The sequence below is a fragment of the Anser brachyrhynchus genome (genome assembly GCF_964034855.1).
Source record: "Anser brachyrhynchus genome assembly, chromosome: 7".
In the NCBI taxonomy this organism is placed as follows: domain Eukaryota; kingdom Metazoa; phylum Chordata; class Aves; order Anseriformes; family Anatidae; genus Anser; species Anser brachyrhynchus.
The window spans coordinates 6959724-6984357 of NC_137701.1; the positions used below are offsets into that span (position 1 = coordinate 6959724).

At 36.9% G+C, this 24634-nt stretch overlaps 1 protein-coding gene across 4 annotated transcripts in view; it reads left to right on the forward strand.

Annotated features, from left to right (window-relative positions):
- The window catches only part of LOC308197816 (uncharacterized protein), a 355008-nt gene that overhangs the window by 41343 nt on the left and 289031 nt on the right, over positions 1-24634 (forward strand). For all 4 annotated transcript variants that reach the window (XR_013953302.1, XR_013953303.1, XR_013953304.1 and 1 more), the window contains one exon: positions 14736-14808. Coding sequence is in view for 1 of the 4 variants with exons in the window: in XM_080598893.1 (XP_080455019.1) it covers positions 14736-14764 (29 nt within the window). In the remaining 3 variants the exon portion in view is untranslated. The remainder of the gene's footprint in view (positions 1-14735; positions 14809-24634) is intronic.

Sequence of the window (24634 nt, forward strand, 5' to 3'; positions counted from 1 at the left end):
GCCAAGCAGATGTCCTTAATATGCAGTTAATTAGTACAATGTCAAGCCCAAGCTGACATCTCAGCAGTGCTCCCGAGCTCAGAAGTCAGCTCTGCGCTCTGCATGTTCGTGTGAGTTCTGACTGGCTCTGAGCACAGGAAATAGTTGGCTAATAGGATGTCATTCTATCGATTTGACTAAAATTCTTGACCTCAGCAAGACTGGTATGGGGGGTTTTACTAATAAAAAGCAATATGTATAAGGGTTCAAAGGCTTGTTGGAATTCAGAGCAGAGGAAAGGCCACCAGGGAAACTTGAGTGACTTCAGTGCAGCAGATCCAAGTGACAGCCAAGTCTCAAAATCTCCTTGTTTGCCTGTTGGTGTTAAAATTGAGCTTGCTATAGAGACTCCCCTAATTGTGGAGTAGCCATCAGTCTTGAATGTCTGGCTGAGTGATTACATCCATAGCTTGAGTAGACTTCACAACTGACTGCAGATACTTGGCAGTTCAGTTATGATGCCTGCTTCTTTGAAAGGTTCTGTAGTGGATTTCAAGGCAGAACAAGCCAGGTCTAAGCAAGATAAAATTCGAAATAGTCTTTTCTTCCCTAATAGAGAAAAGTAATGAGTAGTGATTTCATTACTGTCATTGTTTTAAAACAGAAACCAGCCAGCTTCACTGCATGGAAACTTTTGACTACTGGACAAGGCCATGTCAGAACTGGATTAAAATACCATATTGTTTTTACAGTCGGTGGCCTGTGGATAGTGTATCTCATGTGGCAGGTTTGTGTGTCACAAGGCTCTCCCAGAATCTGCCTACAAACGTAGGGCTGTTGTGTGTGCGTGATAAGTCCTCAGTGTTTGTCTGTGCATTGACTGATTTTGAATGAAATAACCCAGTGAAATATTTGATTGAATGAGGTAGTGCCTATAGTTGTCTCAGTCTTCTGAACACAGAAGGTGTTTCAGTCCTTGATCTCCAGAGATTACACTTTGGAGAAGGACAAAGTGGAAAATAAACTGGTAATATGCCATTAAATACAGTTTTAGAAATTACAATTCACTTTTTTTTTTTTTTTTTTTTTTTTTAGTCAGAGTAGGTTAGCTACTTGTCACCTAATGGGTTTTCTGGAGGTGCTGTAATGTGCCAAAGTTTGAGTTCATCTTAGGTATAGGGGTGTTTGTGCATGCGAAAGAAGTGACAGAAAAAGCATCAAACAGATAGTAGGAGCCTGATAATGTGGTAGCAAAAGGACTGGGTGGAATAAGTAACATGAAACAAATAAAGGATTATCAGTGAAGGGTGAGTAGGAGAAGATGGTGAAAAATGGACAGAAGTGGAACCAGAAAGTGGTGGAAGCCTGCAGAGACGCAGGGCATTGTGGTGTTAGAAGGTGAAGATCAAAAGGCCTTGAAGGAAACTTGTAGGTGTGGGATGAAGGACAGAGGGCTGTGTTGAATGATGCTTTCTTTTGAAGGGACGTGTTGTACAAATTTGTGAACAAGCAAGCCCTGATCCTGTTTTTTTTAAGCCTAATTGAGATGTTTTATGACATGAAACACACTTCAAGGGATAAAAACAATTGTAGCCAGAAAGGCAAATGAGAAAGTTGTCACATAGCAATCAAGTGGAACCTCTAAAAAAGAGCTTGTCATTGTACATAAGAAGACATGAAGAATCTATTCAGGTTAAAAGTTCAATTTTTTGCTTCAAGTTCATGTGATTTTTCCTTTCAAGTAAATCTGTCTACTTTCAGGAAACTGTTTTTTTTTTCCTTTGCATTTTATTTTTCTATTAGGTAAAAAAGTGATTTGGGGGAAAGGTCATTGTAGTAACATTTTTTTTTCTCCATATCATTTTGTTTTTTTTAGTGTTAAAACAGTTCTGTTATCATATCTTGACCTTATAAATGGGAACAAGGTAGGTAGTAGCTTATGTAGTGTTCTTTGTATTATAGCATAGTTTAAAATATTGACTGGTTTGGGAAGGAGAGTGCAGAATGCAGATTTTGGGGCAACACATCTGCTTTATCTTTGCATTAAAAAAAATGCAGCTGGTAAATCAGATAAAAACTTTCTTCAACTGATTTTCTGTAGCACTGGACTACAAAACTCTGTACCTTAAGCAAGGTGTCCATTTTTCATTGTGTTCACTTGAATTTGTCTTCAGTGTTGTTCTTTGTGTTCGTTGACTTAGTTCAATACGTCTGCTTATGTCTGCCCCTTGTAGACATGGATATCTGAAAATAATGCCTTTAAGTAGTGAAGGATGGCTACAAAAGAGTTCTCTTCATGCCACACAACTATGACTTGTCTTGCAAATGTAAAATTTAAGTAAACTTTCCACCAAAAAAAACGGAAAGCCGAAGCTACCTGAGGAGTATTTCATTTGCAGTTCCTATTTTCTCCTTTCTCCACCTTTATGTTGATCTCCATTGAAACACAGCTTTAATCCTTCAGATACACTGTAACAGGATATTTTAATGCCCTCTGGATTAGACACTTGTGCTTTGATATTGATCTCTGTGGCTTTAGATAATTGTTAAAGATGTAATCTAATATATTAAGCTAAGTTTGATGCTAGGTAACCCTCTCTGCTTTGAGGATTGATGAATTGCCTTTGATTTCACTAGGAAATTAAGAAAGGTGAGGAGTGGCAATGAACCCTATGAAATGTTTTCCTTGTGGAAAAATTATGAAAATACTAATATATTTTCAATATATATAAAAAGTTACTTTTTTTTAAGGTTCCTTGCTTTACAATTCTGGTTAGTCAGGATTGAAGTCAAACACAATCAAATAGCTAAAAATCTGGACATACTAGAAGAACTCTAATTGGGACTAAATGAAATGATTTTTAACACGTATTACTCCTGATTCTAACAGTGTTCCTAGTCTTAGAATTCATTGACCCCTGTTAATGTGCAGGTGTGTGTAAAGTGGATTTCCCATCTTTGCAATGCAATTAAAAATGGTTGAAGGCTTTTTGATTTCACTTATAATTCCTTGAGATTCAAAACCTTTCTGTTGGGGCTGTTAAAGAACAGTTGAACAATATGTACTTTAATGTTTTTTTCAGAGCACTGCTTAAGCAGAAAGGCATGAAACAGAAACTGAACGACTGAAAAGAAAAGGCTAGAGTTGTCAACAGATTTCAGTGCACACAGCTATGAAAAGGCATGAGAAAATGCATGCTACAGACACACAAAGGTTGTTCAGAAAAACAGAAAAAAAATAGAGAAAGATTACTAGGTTCACTTCATAGTTTGAGGGGTTTAGGGTGGTCAAGTTGTTTAAAAGGCCAACACTGTGTATCAGTGTTTATTTTCTAACCTAGTTACAGCTGCTGTGGAAAGATATGGAAAACAATCACCAAAGATTTAGGAAGGATGAACAGGATAAAACCTGTAATAGCAGTTGGAATCTTTAAGAGAGGATTTACAGCTGTTTGCAGGAAGGATTGCAGAATAGAAGCAAATAACAAACCTGTATTCTGCACTTTATCTCGGGGTGGCATGCAATAAAATTGCCCTAGAAGAAACTCTGTGAAGATAGCCATCTCCATGGCCATAAATTGAGTACTTAAGGTTACAAGGAACATCTCGAGGTGTAGTCCAGCCTCCCACGCAAACAGGTCTGGTCTCATCAGGTTGTTCAGGGCCTTGTCCAGTTGTCTTAAACTGTTCACACACACCACTCATGGCAAACTGTAGTTAATCATTCTCATGTTGTTTAAAAAATAAGAAATTTCCTAATATATAGTCAAAATGATGTGTCTTTCGCCACTTCTTCTATGACTGTGTATATCTAGCAAGTCATGGTCATCTTGTCCTTTTCTTTCCTGCAAGGCTGCTTCCTAGGTAGCTGTATACAGATAGATAGAGCTATACCTGTATCTGTATTTGACTAGATCATATTAACCTGGGACAGTCTGGCTGTATGAGCTGGGGTGCAAAGAAAGCAGGCTAGAAGGGCACTGAAAATGTGTGTGTGGAGAGATGCAATAGAGCATTTGAACATTGACTCGGAAAGAAAAAGTTCCATGTGATCCATAACATGCACACAGGAAAGCAGAACCACCTGAAATAAACAAAAGAGTTGAACCTCGAGTAGTGAGATAAATAACCCCAGGTCATGGTTGTGGTGCATTGTTTTGTCAGCTTTATTTTTTATTTGTTATTTTTTTTAACCTTCGTGTGCACTGACCAGAACAGAAATCGTTCCAAGATGTGATACCTGCCCTAAAGCTAGCTGGAAAACACCCCCTAGCTACTGCGATTTCTGTTCTGTGTAATGTCTGTTTGCATGTCCTCACTGCTTAAAATCAAGTCTGACAATAGTTTTGTATCATTTCCTGACACTAAACTTTCTAGGTGCCTCTTTGGCTCCCTTTGTTTGCTGTGAAAACAAAGAAGGCAACGTAGCAAAACTTCAGAAACGCTGAGAACATTGAACTGAATTAGCATCTCCCTGCTGTTCAGTCTCCTGCTTTCAGTCAGTTCAGAACTCCCTTCGTGACTTTTTGTTTCTTTTTGTCTTTGAGTTTAGTAGCAAATAATTAAGGGTTGTGATATTTTCCTTTATCTGCATTTTTAGAAATCAAAGGCTAAGTAAAAGAGGTTTCTCTCGTATTAGTGGGAATGTACTATTCCCCCTTTTTTTCCTTAAAAGGAACAATTTAATTTTATATCAGCTTCTGTTATGTTTTCACAATTTTCCTAATATTTTTTTTCAGGTCATTGTGCTTACCTGGTAATCAAACAGATGATGGACTTAGTTTTAAGAGTGTTTTTTCCAAACAATATGCATCAAACTCAGGAACTCCTGTCAGTCATTTCTTATGGGAGACTTTGTTGTTTTGTCTAGGGTAGCTGTTTCTTTTATTTAATGTTCAATTGCAACGTGTACTTGATTTTGAAATACTTTCCTCAGGGGTGGCTTTGCTCACTGAAATAACATGTTCATGAAATTTACATGACTTTTTAAAAAGAAAAAGGCAATAATAAACATCAGTCTAAAATGCATGTAAGGAGGCAGATTGCTCTAAACATGTCACCGATGGTATACTTCTGATGGAAAGCAAGTCTTGTGCTACAAGCTCAACAGGTTTGTTGTACACAGCATCAGAGCCGTGTTAATTTATTTCTTGTAGAAATGGTGAAATTTGGTTCCAAACTTACTAAAAAATTTTGTGAGAATAATAAGTTAGATGTATTCTCTCTGACAATGAGTGTTTCAAACAACCACTTTAGGACAGCCTTTTGTAGAAGTGGTCAAATCTTCCAATACCAAAATTCAGACTTACACTTAGTGTCATGGAATGCATGCTAAAGATGGGTAATGGGATTGGAGTCCGGAGGTACAGCATAGGATGTTTAAGTGACAGGGTCAAAGAATGCAGGATGTTTTTCAAGCCATGAGTTCAGAGAACTGTCATTTCATTCTACTAATAGAAAAACAAAACTGTTTTCCTTTTTAAAAATTTTCTCTTTGTAGCAATGAGGTCTTTTGGAAATAAGGACATGTAATGTCAACACCGCTCTTGTCTATTCCCTCATGTATAATGTTTTTTTCTTGCAAGTGGCCATGTTAGAATGGCAAGGAGCTGACTAAAATGGAGGGCGTTTTATTTTCTTATCTGGTGTGTGCAGAAATGTGTGTGTATATGGGGTGTCTGCATGGGAGAAAAGAGGGAAGTAGAAGGAAGGAAAGGAGTGTGTGTGTCCACACACATTTGGGAGGTTACTTGAAATTAAAAAAAAAAAAAAAAAAGAGCTTAAACTAAATGGGTGATTTGCCTGAAACAGGAAATTAAATAAATTAAATATATTCGTGAGAAATATTTACATCTACTTCTGCTGCTGTTGACTCATGAACCAATCCTTTAGAGACTATAATCTATCGGCAAACACTGGCTACATTTTAAGAGGAAAAAATTGTGCTGGCGGAAAAAACAAGCGAGACAGGCTGATCTCAAGAGGGTGAATCAACATACTCACAGCATATTTGGAAGAAAGAAGTATTGACAGATTTGGTAGCAAATGGCAAAAAGAAAGGGTGTTTTACCAATGTATTTGGTGCCAGATATATCTTGTCCCTTGATCTGATAATTTTTTTTTTTTTATTTATAGGAAATTAGGTTCTCTGAACTTCATAAACAGTTTTGTGTAAAACTGTGTAGAAAACTGTTGAATAAGATGTGAAAATGAAGGTTGAAATGGCTAAGGAAGTGTTTAAAATGGAGAGTGAGAAGTCCTACTTGTAAGGGAAGCATCAATCTTAACGTGGATCCTCAAGGCCTGTCTTAAGACTGTTCTTTATTATGAAAGAAATGATAGCAAATTAGGAGACAGTGGTAGCATGGAGGACTAGGTGATTGTAATTTGAAGAACTGGGTGGCCTTGATGCGTAGAATGTCACAGGATGTGACAAAATGTGGTAGTGCTATGAAGCTCATGTGCTAATGAGAATTGTTGTAATAAGCTTATCTCTTTTTTCTTTGCAAGATAGGTCTTAAATTGACTCCCGACAAGCTAGTCAGAAGCAACGAATGTGGTGAGGCTGTAGAAAAAGCTTGGGTTTGCTGCAAAGGAGCACACAGATGGTTATAAGATAGGGATGCAGCAGTATCGCAGTCTGTAATGCCCATTGTGGGCTTGGAGTTAACTGCTAGGTTCGTAGATGTTCCTTGGTTTGCTGTTGTTGGTTTTCCTAAGTTATATTTTGCCTAGGTTTATAGGAGCTAGAAGGTTTGGGGAAAAAAATTCCAATACTGGAAAGGGCTTTGGTTTCTACAGACATCCATACTTAATTTACTACCTTAAATCACTGCAAGCAATTTAAAAAGGTAAAACTAACTGCTGTTTCACTTCAGGATTTGAATACTCTAAACTGAATAAGAATATAGTTTAAGCTAGAGGTTTTGGAAAGGACATGGAAACCATGCTTGTTCTTTGATTGAAAAAAAAATAATAAAAAATGAAAAGACTGGAATTTTAAAAGCTTGAAATTGGTAAAGGATTACTACTGTTACGAAGTGCCTGTTACTGGAATAACACGAGAAATTCCTTAGTTGTTTAAAAATAAAATAAAAATCAGTGTTGTCCTGTGTATCATCTGTCTTGGGCAGGGGAGTGGGAAAAGAGCAAAATGAATGTACAATATCCTTGAGTATTGTAGAGGCATCAGATGCAGTATCAGGTAGAAGATGAAAAATTTTTGATCTTCTTCTCTGGAGATGAGTTACTGCATTGTGGTTGAGAAGTTTCAATGGGAAAAAAACTCTGAAACAAACAGCACGATCAAGTGAGAGGCAAGTTTGCTTTGGGTCTAAGATGGAAAATATGAGAAAAGGAAAGGGTTTTCTATCTCCAAGATGTGCCTTGTTTTTTCTGCACAACAGTCAGATGGAAATATGATAGATTTTCTAGATAAATCCCAGACAACCTAATATTAGATCATTGATAAAAATCCCAAAACCAAACAGTAAACAAAAACTCTAAAGTCCTTATTCTCATTATGTGTGTGCACAAAGGAGTATTATGAACTCTTGACTCCTTGCTTTTCATAATGCTTTTAATACTTGGACTTGTGTGTGTGCTCTAATAGAACAAAATAGTGTATTCCTTAAAAAACGTTTGGGTATCAGCAAAATGTGTCAGGCTCAACATTTCACATCAAAATAGTAACATGTTAAAAAGCGTGGGTACTTGAAAGGAACCTGACTATCCTTCAAGTAAAATAGAATTCTGAAGAAGTTTGTTCTTTTATGCTTTGAAATCTCATGCATCTGTTTCTCAGAAAAAAACAAAATAAATGAGATCACTGAGGCAATTCGGTAATCAAGTTCTTGGGTTCTGTAGCCATTGTCATTTTCTAAACTTGGAGAAGAGAAAGGAAAGAAGCAAGGCATAAGGTTATTAAGCAAATTGTCCTGGTTCCAGTTAGGACAGAGTTAGTTTTCCTCCTAGTAGCTGGTAGGGTGCTATGTTTTGGATTAGGATGAGAAGAGCGCTGATAACATGCTGATGTTTTAATTGTTGCAGAGCAGTGTTTACACCAGGCCAAGGACTTTTCGGCTTCTCGCTCTGTCCTGCCAGCGAGCAGGCTGGGGGTGCAGCAGGAGCTGGGAGGGGACAGACCCAGGACAGCTGACCCAAACTGGCCAAAGGGGTATTCCATACCATCTGGCGTCATGCTAAACAATATATAGGGGTGGCTGGCCGGGGTGGGGGGGCCGGCTGCTCGGGGATAGGCTGGGCATCGGTCAGCGGGTGGTGAGCAATTGCATTGTGCATCACTTGTTTCTTACACATTATTATTGTTAATACTATTATCATTATCACTATTATTATTATTATTGTTATTATTGTATTCCTGTCTTAATAACCTGTCTTTATCTCAACTCACCGGCTTCACTTTCCCGTTTCTCTCCCCCATCCCAGAGAGGGAGGGGGGAGGGTGAGCGAACGGCTGTGTGGTGTTTAGCTGCTGGCCGGGTTAAACCACAACACAGATCAAGCTCATCCTTATTTAGGCCTTCTTGAAACATAAAAACCAAACCCAAAGAAAGCTAGATTTTAGGTTGCTGTATTTTTTCACTAATTTACATCATTTTCCATGATTCAGTGCAATTTGATCATATTATACTAAATCACTCTGCATGTAATACACAATGCTTTATAATTATAATAAAATGCACAGTGGGGTTGTTCCCAAAGGGATTATGTGCACTAGGTGAGCTTTCAATACTTGGCATAGATCTGGTTATCAAAATGATGTCTAGCAGAGATGCTGGGGTTTCTTGGGTTCTTGTACCGAGCTACATGATAATACCTCTGTTTCCATTCCCTGCCTTTTCATGCGTACTTGCTTTGACAGGCATCAGGGGAATCACAAAGGCAGCAGATGGTCTGTGCACAGTTCCCTCAAGCATAAAACAACATTTCTGTACTTGTTGTCAGGACCTCAAATTGCACACTGTTCTATTTGATTATTTTCAAACTCTGGATTGGCCGTAGGGTCTCAGATGAGAAATATTTGCATACCACAAAGTGGGAGCAAGGGCTGAATTAAACTGGCAAGCAACTGGATTGAAACTAAACTCTAAGTAGAAGTTCTATGCGCTTATTTTTTAACCAGGTTTGATTTTATTAACTTCAACGAAAGCAATGACCTCTACAAAAATTTAAAAAGTTCAAGATTTGTATGCTGTATGTGTATGTAGGTTTTCCCCTGTTTCTCCCTCACTCATCAAATATACTGAAGTTACGTTATTATGATGCATTATAAATAGCACTAGGGCGGGGGAGACAACCTGTACTAAGTAGATTTAAAATAAATATTCAGATATAGGATAAAGAATATAAATTCCAAATGCATTTCTTATCATTAATGGTATTCTGTTGCAATTCAAGTAACTGTAATGTATTGTTGAATGCAATGCCATTAAAAAAAAATCAGCTTGCTGTGCAGAAATTTTCCCCAGACACATTAGATAATGTCAAATTTAAATCTATATGTGAGTCTACAGAGATATGCATGCAGATGGAGCTGTGGAAAGCCAAAGGAAAGATTTTCATGTGCCCACTGGGCTCAAACAAATTTGTTTAATCTATTTTCCTGCTAGCTTCAGTTCTCAAGAACTTGAACTGCTTGCACATTCAAAGTTGCTTTGAAAGTGTTCAACATATAGAAAATGGAAATGCAGCCTGAGCAAAAGGACTGTTGTATTAAGGGAGGAAGAAGGGGATGAAGAAAATGGTTTGCAAATGATAGGAACAATTATGTCATAAGGCTGTGCAGAAACCAAGGTACAAGTTCATTATCACATGAAATTGATCTCATACTGAAAGATTTTTCTCAAAGCATGAATCCTTACTCGGTCAGAGCTTCCTCTTGGAGCCATCCTCTCCTTTCTGCATGGGGAAATTACAGCATGGTTTTATTCTTCATTGGAATGAGTACATTAGAGCAACTTGAATACCTTGTTTTCTATTATTTTGTTAGCAGAGGAGAGGGTAAAGACTTGGATTTCAGATTGCTACCTTGAATTGTATGCCATAGCTGTATTATTGGTCATTGAGTGTTAACTGGTGTTAAAGGAAATTTCTTATATTTTGGTAATTTTCTCTAGATTGCAATGTACTGACTGAGGATATTGAAGAAACGCTTAAGCTGAGATTCACCAGGGTCCTTTCAAGGGCTTTCTGAACTGCCATTGTCACCTTTGAATGTTTAGATGGAATTCATGAATATAAACAGTTAGGATGTGCAATGCTTCAGTAGGTGCATATAGACAACATGCTAGTGTGTCCAAGCGCTGATGAGAATTGCCTGAGTTTATACCCAGACAGTTGAAAACAGTTTCTTTTTTTTTTTTTTTTGTAAAGATATTTTAGGGGTATTTTTTAAAAGTAATTAAAACAACCCACTGATCTCTTAGAAGGGGACTATGAAAGGTACAAAAAGCTTCAAGCACGACATTGCTAGTCGGTCAAGGGAAGTGATTGTCCCGCTCTACTCTGTGCTGGTCCAGCCTCACCTCGAGTACTGTGTGCAGTTCTGGGCGTGAAACTGTTGGAGAGTGTCCAGAGGAGGGTGACGAAGATGGTGAAGGGCCTAGAGGGGAAGACATATGAGGAGCGGCTGAGGTCACTTGGCCTGTTCAGCCTGGAGAAGAGGAGGCTGAGGGGGACCTCATCGCAGTCTACAACTTCCTCGCGAGGGGGAGTGGAGAGGCAGGTGACCTATTCTCCGTTATCACCAGTGACAGGACCCGTGGGAACGGTGTTAAGCTGAGGCAGGGGAAGTTTAGACTGGACATCAGGAAGAGGTTCTTCACCGAGAAAGCGGTTGCACACTGGAACAGGCTCCCCAGTGAAGTAGTCACTGCACCGAGCCTGTCTGAATTTAAGAAGAGATTGGACTGTGCACTTAGTCACATGGTCTAAACTTTTGGGCAGACCTGTGCGGTGCCAGGAGTTGGACTTGATGATCCTTATGGGTCCCTTCCAACTCGGGATATTCTATGAAAATACAAAAAAGATACTTATGTCGGTCACTTTTGATATGATTTTTACAAGCCATCCTGAATGTTATTTCGTTGGATTCTTCCTTATGTATTCAGCATATCAGCATAGCAGGCTGTAAATACGAGCGTACTCAAAATAAGTGATGCAGTAAGTTTTGCAAATAAATGAATAAATTTGATCAGCGGAGCTGCATCCCACTTGTGTTTACAATGTGTGAATGTTACAGTGAATATGAACGAGCAGGAATACTTGCAGCAACAACAAAATCTAAGCACACGTTGAGATGGAATTTAAAAACACATTTAGAATGAAAATTATTCTGTGGTGTTTGTACAGCCAGGACATATGGTATGTTACTGTTTTTTCTCTAATGCTCACTTAGAATCAATGACATGACTCAATTTGAACAGTGAATCTCTTAAGTACTGGAGATATTTCATGATAAACCTCTATCCTCCTGAAGATGGAAACATTGCTTTACAAAAGAGTTTGTATCTTGTGAAGCTCAAATACAAGTTTTTGTTTAATACTGAAAGACCACAATACCTGAACTTGGTTGTTTCAAAAGAACAGTTAGTTTTGTCTGTTCACTCAGCTGTAACTCATAGCAAGCTGCTAGTAAGGACTCTCTAGGCTAAGGTCTATTTCTCTAATAAAAGGGCATTTGAACTTGTATCACAAGAGAATGTGATAAACAGAGATCAAATTCACCAAATTAGTTACTATGAATCTGCATGTAAATCTTCATTAAATGGCTTGTAGATGTAATTTTGAAAATCCTTATAATATGGTCTTAATTCCCACTGCTAACCTATACAAGGTGTGGGTAAGTGAACAAGTACCTGCCTTCATTATGAATTTGGGTGTAATTTTCAACACTGAGAAAAATACATTTTTTTTTCTGTTCACCTCTTTTAAGTTCCCTCTTGATCTAGTCATCAAAGAATAAGGAAACTGTGGTAAACCCCAAACGCTGTGCTTGTGATGCAACTACGCTTACTAATTTGTGTGCATTGTGTTCCACTAGATTTCCTGTAAAAATAAACCCCAGGTGCTAATAGGGCAGATGGAATAGGAATATGTGCACATGTAGTTGCTTTTATTCAACAAATCTGAATACAAGTTCAGCAACTGGAAAGCTGTCTTTGGAGCAGCTTTCTGTGGATGGTTGCTGGAAAAGATTGGGAATGTTGTGGTTAGTGTTTGGTTTTGAGAGTTATTTTTAGTCTGTACTGGTAATCTCTGTTCAAAAGATGCATCTGGGTATGTGGAGCTGCTCCAGAGTGAGCTGGGCTGGGCTTGGGCTGGGGCTCACAGCTTCTACATGCTTTGTAATAGTCTGACAGATGTGGGGCTTTCAGGACTCTTATGATTTGCAGATGAACTTGGAGTATAAAACAGTGCAAGCGGGACATTTTGCATGAGTGCTAGTACACTTCCCTGCTTCTCCACTTATTTCAGTGAACACAAAGCTGATTATTAAAAATAGTTTTGCTATTACAGATCATATTAGGTCATGAGCTGTTCATTGACAGATATTGGTAGGCAATGGTTTTATGTTAGAACAATCCATGTTCTAACATTTTTAATTACAGAGAAAACAAACAGCCTTCCACAGAGTTCAACTCTTTACTAGCTCCCAGATTTACAATGCTTAAGTTAAAAGCAAACAAAACAAAAACTCAAGTGGAGGACCTTATATGTTTAAATGTTTGGCAACAGTGCTGTAAGATACACGGGCAGTGTCAATGTGACTGATTTTTGTGTTGTTTTTTGGCTGCAGATGAGCTCTAGGTTGGTCCTACAGATGGGCCTTCTGTAGCTGGAGCGTACAGGGTTGTTCCTGAGTCTTATTTTTTCTGTTTCATCCAAAATAAATTGGACGAATTCAGTGTACCTGCAGTTTAAAATATTAATGTAAAATGCCTTATGAAATCAGAAGCAGGTCATTTGTGTATAGAGTAGTTTTGAACTGGTGTTTGTCTTATCTTTGTCTTATCTTTGTGTTATCTTTCATGTTAGAAGTTTCCAAGTATATTGTGCATGTATTTATTAACTCAGATTTTGGCTGGTAGAACTTTACTTAAGCTTTCTATATATTCTTTGTAATGGAGATGATTTCTTTTTACCCTTACATTATACTCTTACTATGTATCTTAATATGGTTCTTATTGTGAATTTTTTCATATATTGCTGCTGCTTTAAAACTGTTGGAAATTTAAGTAATTTTCATCTAAGTCTTTAAGTGTTCATTCTTGCCAGGTGCTTGTATTAAATATTAAATGAAAACAAACAAAAAAACCCACAGAAACCACAGTAAACACCAGAAAGTTATCAGAACTACTGACCTTCTGTTTCACTGTATCATCAGTCATGTTTTCAAGATTTATAGTTTCTGCTGTGCTTTGCTACTTGAACTTTTTTCTTTCTTCTTGGTTATTTTGATATATTTGGTACAAAAGTGTGATGCTAAGGTGAATGCCTGTTGGAAAGGGATGGGAACATAGACAATTGGTGTCAATAGCAAAGGACCGGGAACCCATATAAATATTGAGAAGACCAAAACTATTTTTCCTACTTGGAATGCAAATTTTCCTTGCTTGCTTAAAGAGATACTCATGTTACCTAGCCTTTTCAGTATAGCACTATCAAAAAGTGAGCAGAAAGCTCTTTGGTAAATGTTCTAAAATATGACTGAAGACATAATACTAGCTAGTAGTAATTCTCTAATTGGGTCAGCATTCTCTTCTTCTTTTGGCATCTGCTAAATGATAGTCAGATCTGTAGGAAAAAAAAAAGGCAAAAAGGCAGTTATTTTATACAAGTAGTGGGATATTTGTGGTCTGTTAATATAGCAACAGACTGAGCATTAAAATGAGCTGTGTTCCTTACATGACTAAATTTTTAGGTAAGGTTTGATTTCTTTAATAGAGTAAATGGAGAGTGGGGAGGGAGATTGGGTAATGTCAGATTGAAATGTCTATGTGTATGTAGGGCATATATGAGAATTATTTTCTTGCTCCCTCTCAAAAGGATAAGTATGTACCACATACCTGCATGCTACGCACTCACGATGTACAAAAGTCCAGACAAATGCAAACAAGGTTTTACACAACAATTTACACCACAAGGTAACACATGAAGATGAATTCCAGGTGAATTACATCTCCAGCACTTAGCAACTAAGACTGCTGAATGTGCTACTGGAGAAATAATTTTATTCCTGTTGTGGTATAACCCAGCTGGCATCTAAGCACTACACAGCTGTTTGTTCTCCCCCACAGTGGGCTGGGGAAAAGAACTGGGGGGAAAAAATGTGAAGCTTGTGGGTTGAGATAAAGATAGTTTATTAGGACAGAAAAGAACTGCTAATATTGCCAGTGCTGGCTTACTTGGTCCTAAGTTAGCTGGCTCATGGGGAAGAGCCGTATCTGAATTGCAGTGGGAGTCATGGGAAAGTTGTAGGGTGGTAAATGTTTTTTTACAGTAATGATTTCTTCAGTGTTTGTAGGATCTGCGAGGTTTATGTTGTCAGACCCATTAAACTGATAGACCTCTCTGGTTGGAACCATTAGACTCTGAGAGTCCCAGATGACGAATGAGAGAGGTCACTGTACTGACCGAGCACTAATAATGTTACCTGCTTCAGGCTTATAGGGGAGAATTGCAGGAACCAGAAAGTTAAAGCATGCTAGTATTCCTATTTCTGTCCGTTGCAGGTGTTTTTGCAGACTTGACAGCCCTTTAAAAAAGCCAGAAAGCTGATTTGCACCCATCTCCCCCAACAACCTGGTAAGTGTATGTGGTTGTGTTTTATTATAAAATAAGATTTCATTATTTGCCTTACTAATTATTTAGCCAGGAAAAGAACCAGCCTTAATAGATAAATTTTATTGCTAATATAATTGTTCTTCTAAAGGAATTTGTCTGATAAATTATCTTTGTAACTTTCATCTAATAAAGATGTAATGATGAAATTGAATGTAGTAATCCGAGAGGAGGAAGACAATTTGCCTAATGTGGTCCTTTTAAAATGATTCTTGGACTTGTTGGCAATGGCATTTTGAGTATTTCCTAGGTAAAATGTGTGGTAGTAGGGTGACAGCATGGCATAGTATGTAGTAGTGTTATAAAAAAAAAAAAACAAAACATTTTTTAAATTGAAGGAGAGACTGGAAATAATACAAACATGCTGAAATATCAAAGTTTGTCATTTATCTGACTGCTATGGAGAAAAGCACCTAACATCCCATAATAGTGTTGTTAGTGGCTGCTCTGTATAGAGTTTCTACAGGGAAAATTACCTGTAATATTCAATATTGGACTAGAACTTTGTCACCTAAATCAGTTAGAAGTTTGCTTTGTCTGTCTCTGTGGTAGCAGGAGTTTGCTGTGGCTGTTCCCCTGCAAACAAAACCTGGTACTGGTGAAAATTTGGTAAAATAAAGTAAAAAAGAGTATGTTGTTCTGGTTCAAGAGAAGAAGGTGCGGGGAAATGAAATAAGCTTCATACAGTCCTTCTGAAAAATGTCTTCTACTGGTAGTGCAAATGCTTTTCCCTTGAGGTATGACCATTGCCATGAGCAGTTTTCTGAAACGTTTCTTATGTGAGGTGCCTAGTGTCACTGGCAGTGGAAATAAAATGTGTTTTTAAATATTATTAAAATAGAAATTGCTAGAATAATTCTTCGAAAACATCTTTTTCCACCCTAATTTTCTAATTTTACCAGTCAGATGTATTATATTCCTTTACGTTCTTAGTCTTTTTATTAATGCTGAAAAAGCATTTGAAAGCTTTCTGTATTGTTCAATAATTGTTAGTATTCTTCAAATGTCACAGTCTGTGCAAGAAGCAAGGAAAGGAATAGCTTAACTGTAGATAACTGGTCTAACACCTGGCAACATATTTTTCTCATTCAGTGTGTCCTTCACATACTTTGCTCATTTTTGTTCGTATTATGCTGCTAAGTTGTGAAGCTTCTGTAGGAGATGGTGTTCAGCTACTGTGGTCATGCTCCCTTTTATGTTTGTTTGTTTTTTTTTGTTTAAAGTAACCTGGTTGCATAGTATCGGAGCAATTTTATCCTAGTATTTGGGACTTCTTTTTAAAATACGTCAGATACTAAGTTGTGTGTCAGCCACAGGAAAATGAGTGTCTTTGCAACTGAGTGTTAAATGGTGTTTGTGTGGAGGAGAATTTCTGCTCTTTCTACTCAAACTTTTTTTTTCTTTTTTTTTTTTTTTTGGTGTGTTTGTGTGTGTGTGTGTGGTGTCTTTCTTACCAGTATTCTAATTTTTTCTTTTCCTAAACTTGTTTTCTAAATTGAGATTTAAAATAAAGTTGACTCTTCTAAAGTTAAATGAGAGTTAATGCCATAATAAAGATAATTAGTACAGTGGAAGCTGCTTTTCTTGATGAGTTGAGTGTTTGTTTTCATAAAAACATATCATTCATAAAGAAGTGAGGTAATATCTAACATAATGTAGCTGTCTGTTCCCAGAGCTCTGAGTACAGTTTCTAAATGGCAACAAAATCAGTCAATACCACTTAAGAGTATGCTGAAAAACAAAAACAAAAAAAAACACACACAAAAAAAACAACCAACCAAACAAAAAAAAAAACACAAAAAAACCCACTGAAGCTAAGAAGTATAAAAATAACTGCAATAAAAGTATCTGCAACTCACACATAATCAATGCACACAAATTGTTTAGCACCTCAGACATTTCTTCTGGAGATGGACAGTTGGTGTCTAGGTTATTTGACTGATGCTGCAAAAGTCTTTGGTGGTCTTGAGAATGTCTCCAGCATGCCCTAAAAGTGGATTTGGAACACATTTGGACTCCAGTTTCCTGATCTGTCAGCAGCTTGATACTTTACAGGTTAGTTTGTGGCTAAGATCTGCAGTAAGCTGTGCCTGCATGTGTACGTAGGTGTATTCTACCATGAAACTGTGTTGCTCTAAGCTATAATTGTACTGCTATGAGCAGGCAGACTGGTTAATGTTGCTGGCCATCAGTTTTCTAGATATGGTCCTTCCATCCTACCTTCTAGTTCTGCTCCAAAACGCCTTGTCTGAGGGGAGTTTCTGCATTGAGTTGTTGCTAATTGGTGACAACTTTTCACTAGGCTTCATCTCAGCTTTTTTTTTTTTCTCTCTTGACCTACAAGGCTGTATGGATTTTGATATTTATATGTATATATAAAATGTATATGTATACACTGTGTGTATATACATTTCTCTTGCAAATCATATTGCAGTTAATTTGGTTGCATTAAACATATGGATTAAGGTTTCCAGGTGTCTTTGTTTCATCTTTTTTTGCATGAAGATAATTCTCAGAAAATTGCTCTCTCTGGGCCACATCAAAGAAAAAGCTTTATACTTAAAAAGAGAAATAGGGACTAATTGCCAAAGATACAGCCTGCAATCTATCAGCTAAACATCTCTTTCTAATGAATTTTCACAGTGCTTCTATGCCAGTGTTAAAGTTAATGGCTTAATTATCTACTATCAAATAAATATGAGTATTCTAAGTGGCTGCTAAAGTCTTTTGTCTTACAATTTTTCAAATGTTGATAACACTTGAGTGTCAAATAATGTTGCTGAGTATATGCTTGCTACCATGATATAGCTGTTGGAGAAAGTAATTCTCCAATATAGAAGATAACAATGATTATGATCTAATATGGAGAAATTATCTGTGAAAAGCTATTAAAGGCAGAGCTGCTTTTCATTTTCTTACAATTACCTTTTTAGGACACAACTTTCTGATCATCCTCATGGTAACAAAAATAGGTTATATTAAAAACTGTTCATAATATTATGTCTAAAGCTGTTAAAATATTAAACTGATAACCTTTGCAGACTCACAGTTGCCCATTTTTTCTCTTTATGATTATTTCAAGTTCTTTTTCCTTCCATCAGCCTATGCAGAGGCTCTTTGACAAGGTGGTCACTTTGTCACAGCAGTGAAATACCTGTGCAAATCTACCTTAACTGGATGTATTTGTATAATTTTGGCTTTCTAAAAATTAGTCAATAGACCTCCATAATTTGTATTGGAATGTTTTGACCCAGCCTTTGAAAGTATGGCAAACTTAGTGACAAATGATGGAAAGGGCCGTGATCACCTGAGCCCTGCTGTGCAACACTTATGCCAGGCTAGTTTGCTGGAATATTTTAGTCATAATAACATACTGTGATTATTTTTAACACAAACATCTTGTCAGATAAAGACAGATTTAAGATGACTAAATGTAGGTTAAAAGTCCTGCAATTCATTCATCTCAATTCTGATATTTAACTTAAAGCATTTGAGGCCTTCCAGTGGGTAGGAAGCTAAGCACTCTGTCTCAGTAAAATGAACTTCTGGTGGTAATAAAAAGAAAATGGAATTCAGATCATCTCCATTTGAGAGTGGTGGAGTTGAATATCTCTTTTGGATGTTAGTGTGACTTTGAAAAATGATAGTCTAGTGGGAGTTTCCAGTCTGTGGCTTGTGGACTGTTAACAGGACAATCAGTGGCCATCACAATTGACTATCTGTATTAAATTACCACTGAATGATGTAACGAATGTAATTTTGTTAGCCTGAACATTAGTTGTGAAGATGCCCTATTTGTTATCTAATAAGAAGAAATTGAAGCCTGAGCCAAGTCCTTAGAGAATATCTGAAGGCTGCAAAAAGACAGCAATTTGGTTTTCAAGCAGAAAAGCTCTTTCCTGTTACCAGCAGCGAGGCTGCTAGACCAACAAAAATTGCAGCAGGACAGTCATATGTAGTGAAAGAAGGAAATGTTGTAGAATTTGCTACAGAACTCTTATGTTTTGATGCTTTTTCCCACTGTTTTAAGGATTTATTTTCTGGTAGGCATGTTACAGAGCCTACTGTTAAGTAAAACAATTGCAAATGGATCTCTTAGCTTTTTAGAATTACAACCTAAGGAAAATTTCAGCAATCAATTGCTACACCCATCAAAAGAGGTTAAAAGACAAGAGAATCAATGACTGGGTACAATTACTGTCCGTGTTTTAGAATAAAACACGCTGCTGTTCGCCTATTTCTCCACTTACTTTAAATGGGCAATGTTGTTTGTCTGGCGTATAGATTCATCAGACTATACCATACTAATATGTGATTTTAAACTGGAATTTTCCTGCATCCAAGGTATTTATTAGGCTATTCAGAAACCTCTGCTAGTCTTTGAAGCAGTGTGGTGTAGCTGCAGTGTGAGCTCTGGGTTCTGGTGTCCTAGCTGCTGGGTGGCTTGGGTCTGGTTTTAAGGGGTGCAGGAGTGATGGACTTGAGTGCCTGTTTTCCCTATCTGTATTTGGGGGCTGGGGAGGGTAACTTTTGTTGTAAACAATTTACTTTGTTCAACATAACTAAATCACTAAGCATCAAAGAGAATTGACCAAAGAAAAAATACTTGATGAACAAGGATTAATATTTCATTCATTTTTAAATATACCAATACATGACTTAGCTTAGATGCAAACTATCTCAGATGATATAGTGGTGTGACAGGACAGGTGATTTGTCAGAATAGACAAAACCGGTCACATTGGCCTCATCCTTCTTCCGTATTCCAATATGACAGCCTTTTGTTTACTTATAACTAGACCATTCAGTCCCTTCCATGGCATGCTTTAGTGTATTCAAATCTTAGTTAATTAAACAACTTAACGGGAGGGGAAAAAAAAAAAGTGCGCAAGTCTGGAACAAATTAATCTGACCTATAATGAGAGAGGTCAAATAAAGTGCTTTGCTTATTAAAGGTAAATAGTGACCATAGACAATCTGTTACTCTAGTTTGGTGGTGAAGATTTCTGAGAATGTCATAACTTCAAAATGCATTTATTGTACCTGGGGAGACTAAAGAATGTGTACATCAGTGGAGTAGTGGTACCTGATTCTTTGTGTGGTCATTGTCCACGTGGAAAAACATGAATTGGAAACTTAAAAAAAAAAAAAAATATATTTTAGCATATGTAACAACAACAACAAAACAACATATATATATATATATACACACATATAAATTGACATGTCTTAGAGATTTTAGTCATGCTGACAGTAAGAGGCATGAACTCCATAATGAAGTTGTCTAGTAATTTGGAAGTTCTTAAAAGAAATACATTAAACTGTTTGTGCATCACATTTCAGCTGATAGCAAATCGATGCCATCAGAGAACATGGGGTTTTAAATTAACAAATATAATTGCAGCCTCACTGTTGAAGTGGAATGGTGTTTACAGCAGTAACAATTTATATAAGAAGTGTAATAAGTGAGACACATTTGTTAGCATGTTATATCAATGGACAGCAGGCTGTAGTTGCATGGTTACATTAGGTATTTCATTTATTCTGATGGCATTAGTTTCACGTGTACTGCTCAGATTTAATTTATATTCCCTATTCATAAGATTAAAAAACAAACAAACAAAAACTTTAATAGCTATGAAGAAAAGAGAATATGCTGTTTGAACTCAATGAGAAATACTTTGGCTATTATCCCTATAACATCTACATCAGAAAACCTGCTCTAAATGTGTTCATGTATGATATCTTGGAGCAGGTTCCTAAGATCTTTCTAAGCCCAACAGTTCTAGAATTGCAAGTTCCAAAGACTTGAGGCTAATTGGTATTAATGAATTACTATTCATTAATAGTAAGAATGTATTTAAGAGCACCTCAGCATATGTGTAGGTTGCTGGTGTTTAAAAAAAAAAAAAAAAAAAAAAAGAAAAAGCTGAAACCAAAAGCTGAAGGTTGTCACTGGCTATCAAATATTATATTAGCTCTAACACTGAATTTGTCAGATGGAGTGAATTAACAGGAAATAGTAGTGAAATAACAGGAAAATATTTTTGTATGGGTTAAAGCAGCAAAAATAGCTATGTGAACTATTAAGAGAATGTGATATGTCTCACACTAGCACAAGATCTTGCTAGCAAGTCTAGAGGAAAGAATTTGCTGCTCTTTTCTGAAAAGACCATAAGATAGATAAAACAAACATCATTTCACCTGAATCACTCACTAAAGGAACAGGCTTTGAACGTTGTCTAATCTAAGTAGCCAGGTATGTTTTAGTTTGTTGTTCATCTCCCAGGAAAGAGAAATCATGTTCTCATTATTTATGTGTTAACTCAATTTTTTTACGCTTAGACTGCTGCTAAACTGGCCACTTAGTTTCTGCTGCAGCACTTACTGATGCTCTTTTAATGAAATATTATGAGAACATTCCATGCGGTCTTCCTTTCAGAGGGGTTGCAGAACTGTATCAGTCCTAGGAGATGCCCTCAGGTTGGTGTTCTGGAGAAGAAAGCCAAATGAAGGGCAACAATTAAGTGTGGGCTGTGTGAATAATGTATGTTATGTTCATAGGTGTGGTCACATACTTTGCATAAGTTGCTCTTGTCCTTAGGTTGTTTATACAGCAGTAAAATGAGATTTGTTTTTCTCAGTTGCAATGACACACATCTGATAGGAAGTCCTTGATGCAGATTTGCAGGTAATCAAATTCATATGTTAAAGAAAATGCTTTTTTATTTCACTGTACTCTTCGGAATTGTTTACCAAATAAAATTGCTAGATAAAATCCAAAGGAACTAGCAATAGAGCCATGCCTATTTCTTATGTAGATTCATATGCAACAGTCCGGTGGTGTAGATGCATTTCTGGCTTCCCTTTTCTTTTACTGTACTCCTATCCTCCCTTCTGTCTTCCTAGAGGTAAAGTTCATTTTGATGATAAACGCAATGTATGATATACTCTCAAAATCAACACAGATTTTCTACATACACTGAGCCTCTTTACTATTGAAGCCTTTTGACAACATCAGAAGTACAAATAACACCATTAAAATGTGACACAAGGCATACGTTCAGATGTGTTCTTTGTCTTGGAAAATGTTAAGCACAGGTTGAGGTAGAAGAGATGGAGAGGTTTCACTTAATTAAACTGACTGTGAATATGGACCAGTTTGTGTCCTCTCCCCATTTTTTCCTCATACCTATTGCAAAGCAAACTGAGCATCTAAGAATGGAATGTTCAGCAGTATTTTCTTCATATCCTTTTAGCCTGTTCTCATAAAAGCAAAGGGCTGATAACTCAGGTAAAGCTATCATAGAGCTACTTTGAATGCTTACCATAAGCTATAGCCACATTTTGGCTTACACCTATAAATATTGTCTATGAAAGTTATCCAAATCCTGATTATCGTTACAACTTAGCAAATTAGACATAATGATATTAATCCTTGTTTGTGGTTGCAAAATTTAATTTGGACTGGTTTTCTGGTGTTGTTGAGACAGATATTCCCAAACTATGAAATCATTTACAATATGAAAATAAGTCAAAAAACAAAGAAAAAAGCAGCCCACCGCTACAATTCTCTGCTTGAAACCGACAAAATAGTTCTCCTGATTCCTTGTTCAAGTGCTTAGTTCAAGGTGAATGTTTGTGCCCATGTGGTTGTGAATGGCTTATCAATAACTTGAGTGATGTGCAGGCTCGAACAAGGTAAGTAGGTATATACAGCAGGACCTTGGTGATAGCATTAATTTGCTGCAAGTGGTTTCAGTTCCTGAGGGTTCCCTGCTCTTGACAGAATAGCTCTGGCTGCAACAGTATGAATGCATCTAAAACTTGTACGTGCCACTAAAGCCACAGCAGAAGCACAAAATAAAGCAGGTAGCATAAAGTACATCATGGGGGAGTAGCACTGTGTCCTCAATTCTAGAAGGCAAGGAGAAAGGGGAAGGCATGAAATGAGGCAGAAGAAGGGATTGATGTATACTGGTCATGAGTGGGAAAGGCTGGGAGCATGAGAGCAGGCCTTCTGCTTCAAGGAGGTGGTGTATGTGCTTGCAAGGTGTAGGCATTGAGGAGGTCAGGTGCCTGCATTGTTCAGGATCTGTCGTGGTACTGCTGTTGTTGGTGCTGGCAACTTCACCGGGATCTGAGCAAATCTGATGCCGAGAAAACCAGTAAAACCTTCCGAACTTCTAATTGAACGAGTTAGCTTAAAATTATTTATTTTATATTTCTTAAGATCCTGTTAAAAGTACAAAAAATCTCAGAATACCTTTGGAAAGTATGTAGTTCCTCAGAACAGATTAAAAAAATGCTTTTCAAACTTTTTTTTTTTTGGTGAACTGAGGACACAAAAACTGAAAAATCATTGTGCTGAAATTCTAAAGATATTTGTCTCTGCATAATTAGTCAATCTCACTAGGAAAGCCCTTCAGAAGTTGTGTATTCATCCCTCTTCCACCTTTTTCATTTTTTTAAAATGTACTAACATGGTTACACCTTTGTTTCCAGAATTCATACCATGCGTCTTAGTGGAGAAACAATTATAAACAAAAGCAAGTGACACAAGAGAATCTTCGGCTATTGCAGCACCAAAACTATCTAGTCAATAGACCTGAAGACAGTGTGGGTGTTGGCAGGACTGACATCCAATAGTTCGGTTTAAATGCAATGTAATTAAAGCAAGCCTTCATCCCACCTAAAAAGACTAAAGGAATTAACGTTTAGTGGTGGTGTGCTTTTCTAGATCCAAATTTCAATAAGTTTACAGCACTGTTAACCCATATTCAGTTAAGTAATTAAAGGAAAAGAATACTGCAGTGGATAGACCCTGGAAGATGGTTTTCTTTTAGTATATTCCTTGCATTTCCCATGAGACAGATTACAGATGATGATACTAGGAGTAGTTGTGTACTTTACATGGTATCAAGTTGTAACAATTTTTTCAGATTCCATGGTTTTGTCAGGAATGGTAATCTCAGAGTTTTGACCTTTTCTACTTATGTTCCATTGGTAAAATTTAATATAAATTTAGATTCTGGCAGAGTTGATGATACCAAATTTGTACTTCAATGTATTGTCTGACTAAGTTAGTATATAACCTGGGCAGAGAACTCTAAGAAGCCCCAGTCTTTAAGTAGTATATTAAGTTTTGCCTTAGGAATTGTCAATCTGCTACTTGAATAGCTGACAGTTCTTAAAATTATTATCCATAATAATACAAAAGTGATCTGTAGCACAGATAAGATCCTCTGATATTATGTGGTAAAGGAAAATACTACTTTACTGTGTTCAAGATCATTTGATATGAGAATAAGAGAGCTCTCACCTCTATAATGCTAATTTATAGTCATCTGTGAAAAAATAGAAAGTCATCACGGACATTAAGTGTAGCATATGGTTCTCTATAATAAAATTCATGTTGTGCTCTACCCTTTAGCCTCCACCATATGGTTTTGATGTAATTTGTAGCTATTTGTTATACCAGATGAGTTTTTTTAAAAAAACTTACATAGTTATTTACTACTGAAATTCCACAAAAACTACTGTGCTTCCTCCCACACTGTTGTTGATCAACTCGTAAATCAAATTTGTTGATCAATTGTATTTCACTCAGTCTACAGAACATCTTCAATAGATTTTGGATTTACAAGGTAGCTATTAAAGGGTTCAGTTAAGTGTTCTATTTTAACTGTAAGAACAACTGTATTCCTTCCGAAGATATGCTCCTTTACTTGAAAATCCCTACTTATCTTGGTTATTTATGGAGAAATTTATATCCTGGAGCAATGTGGAT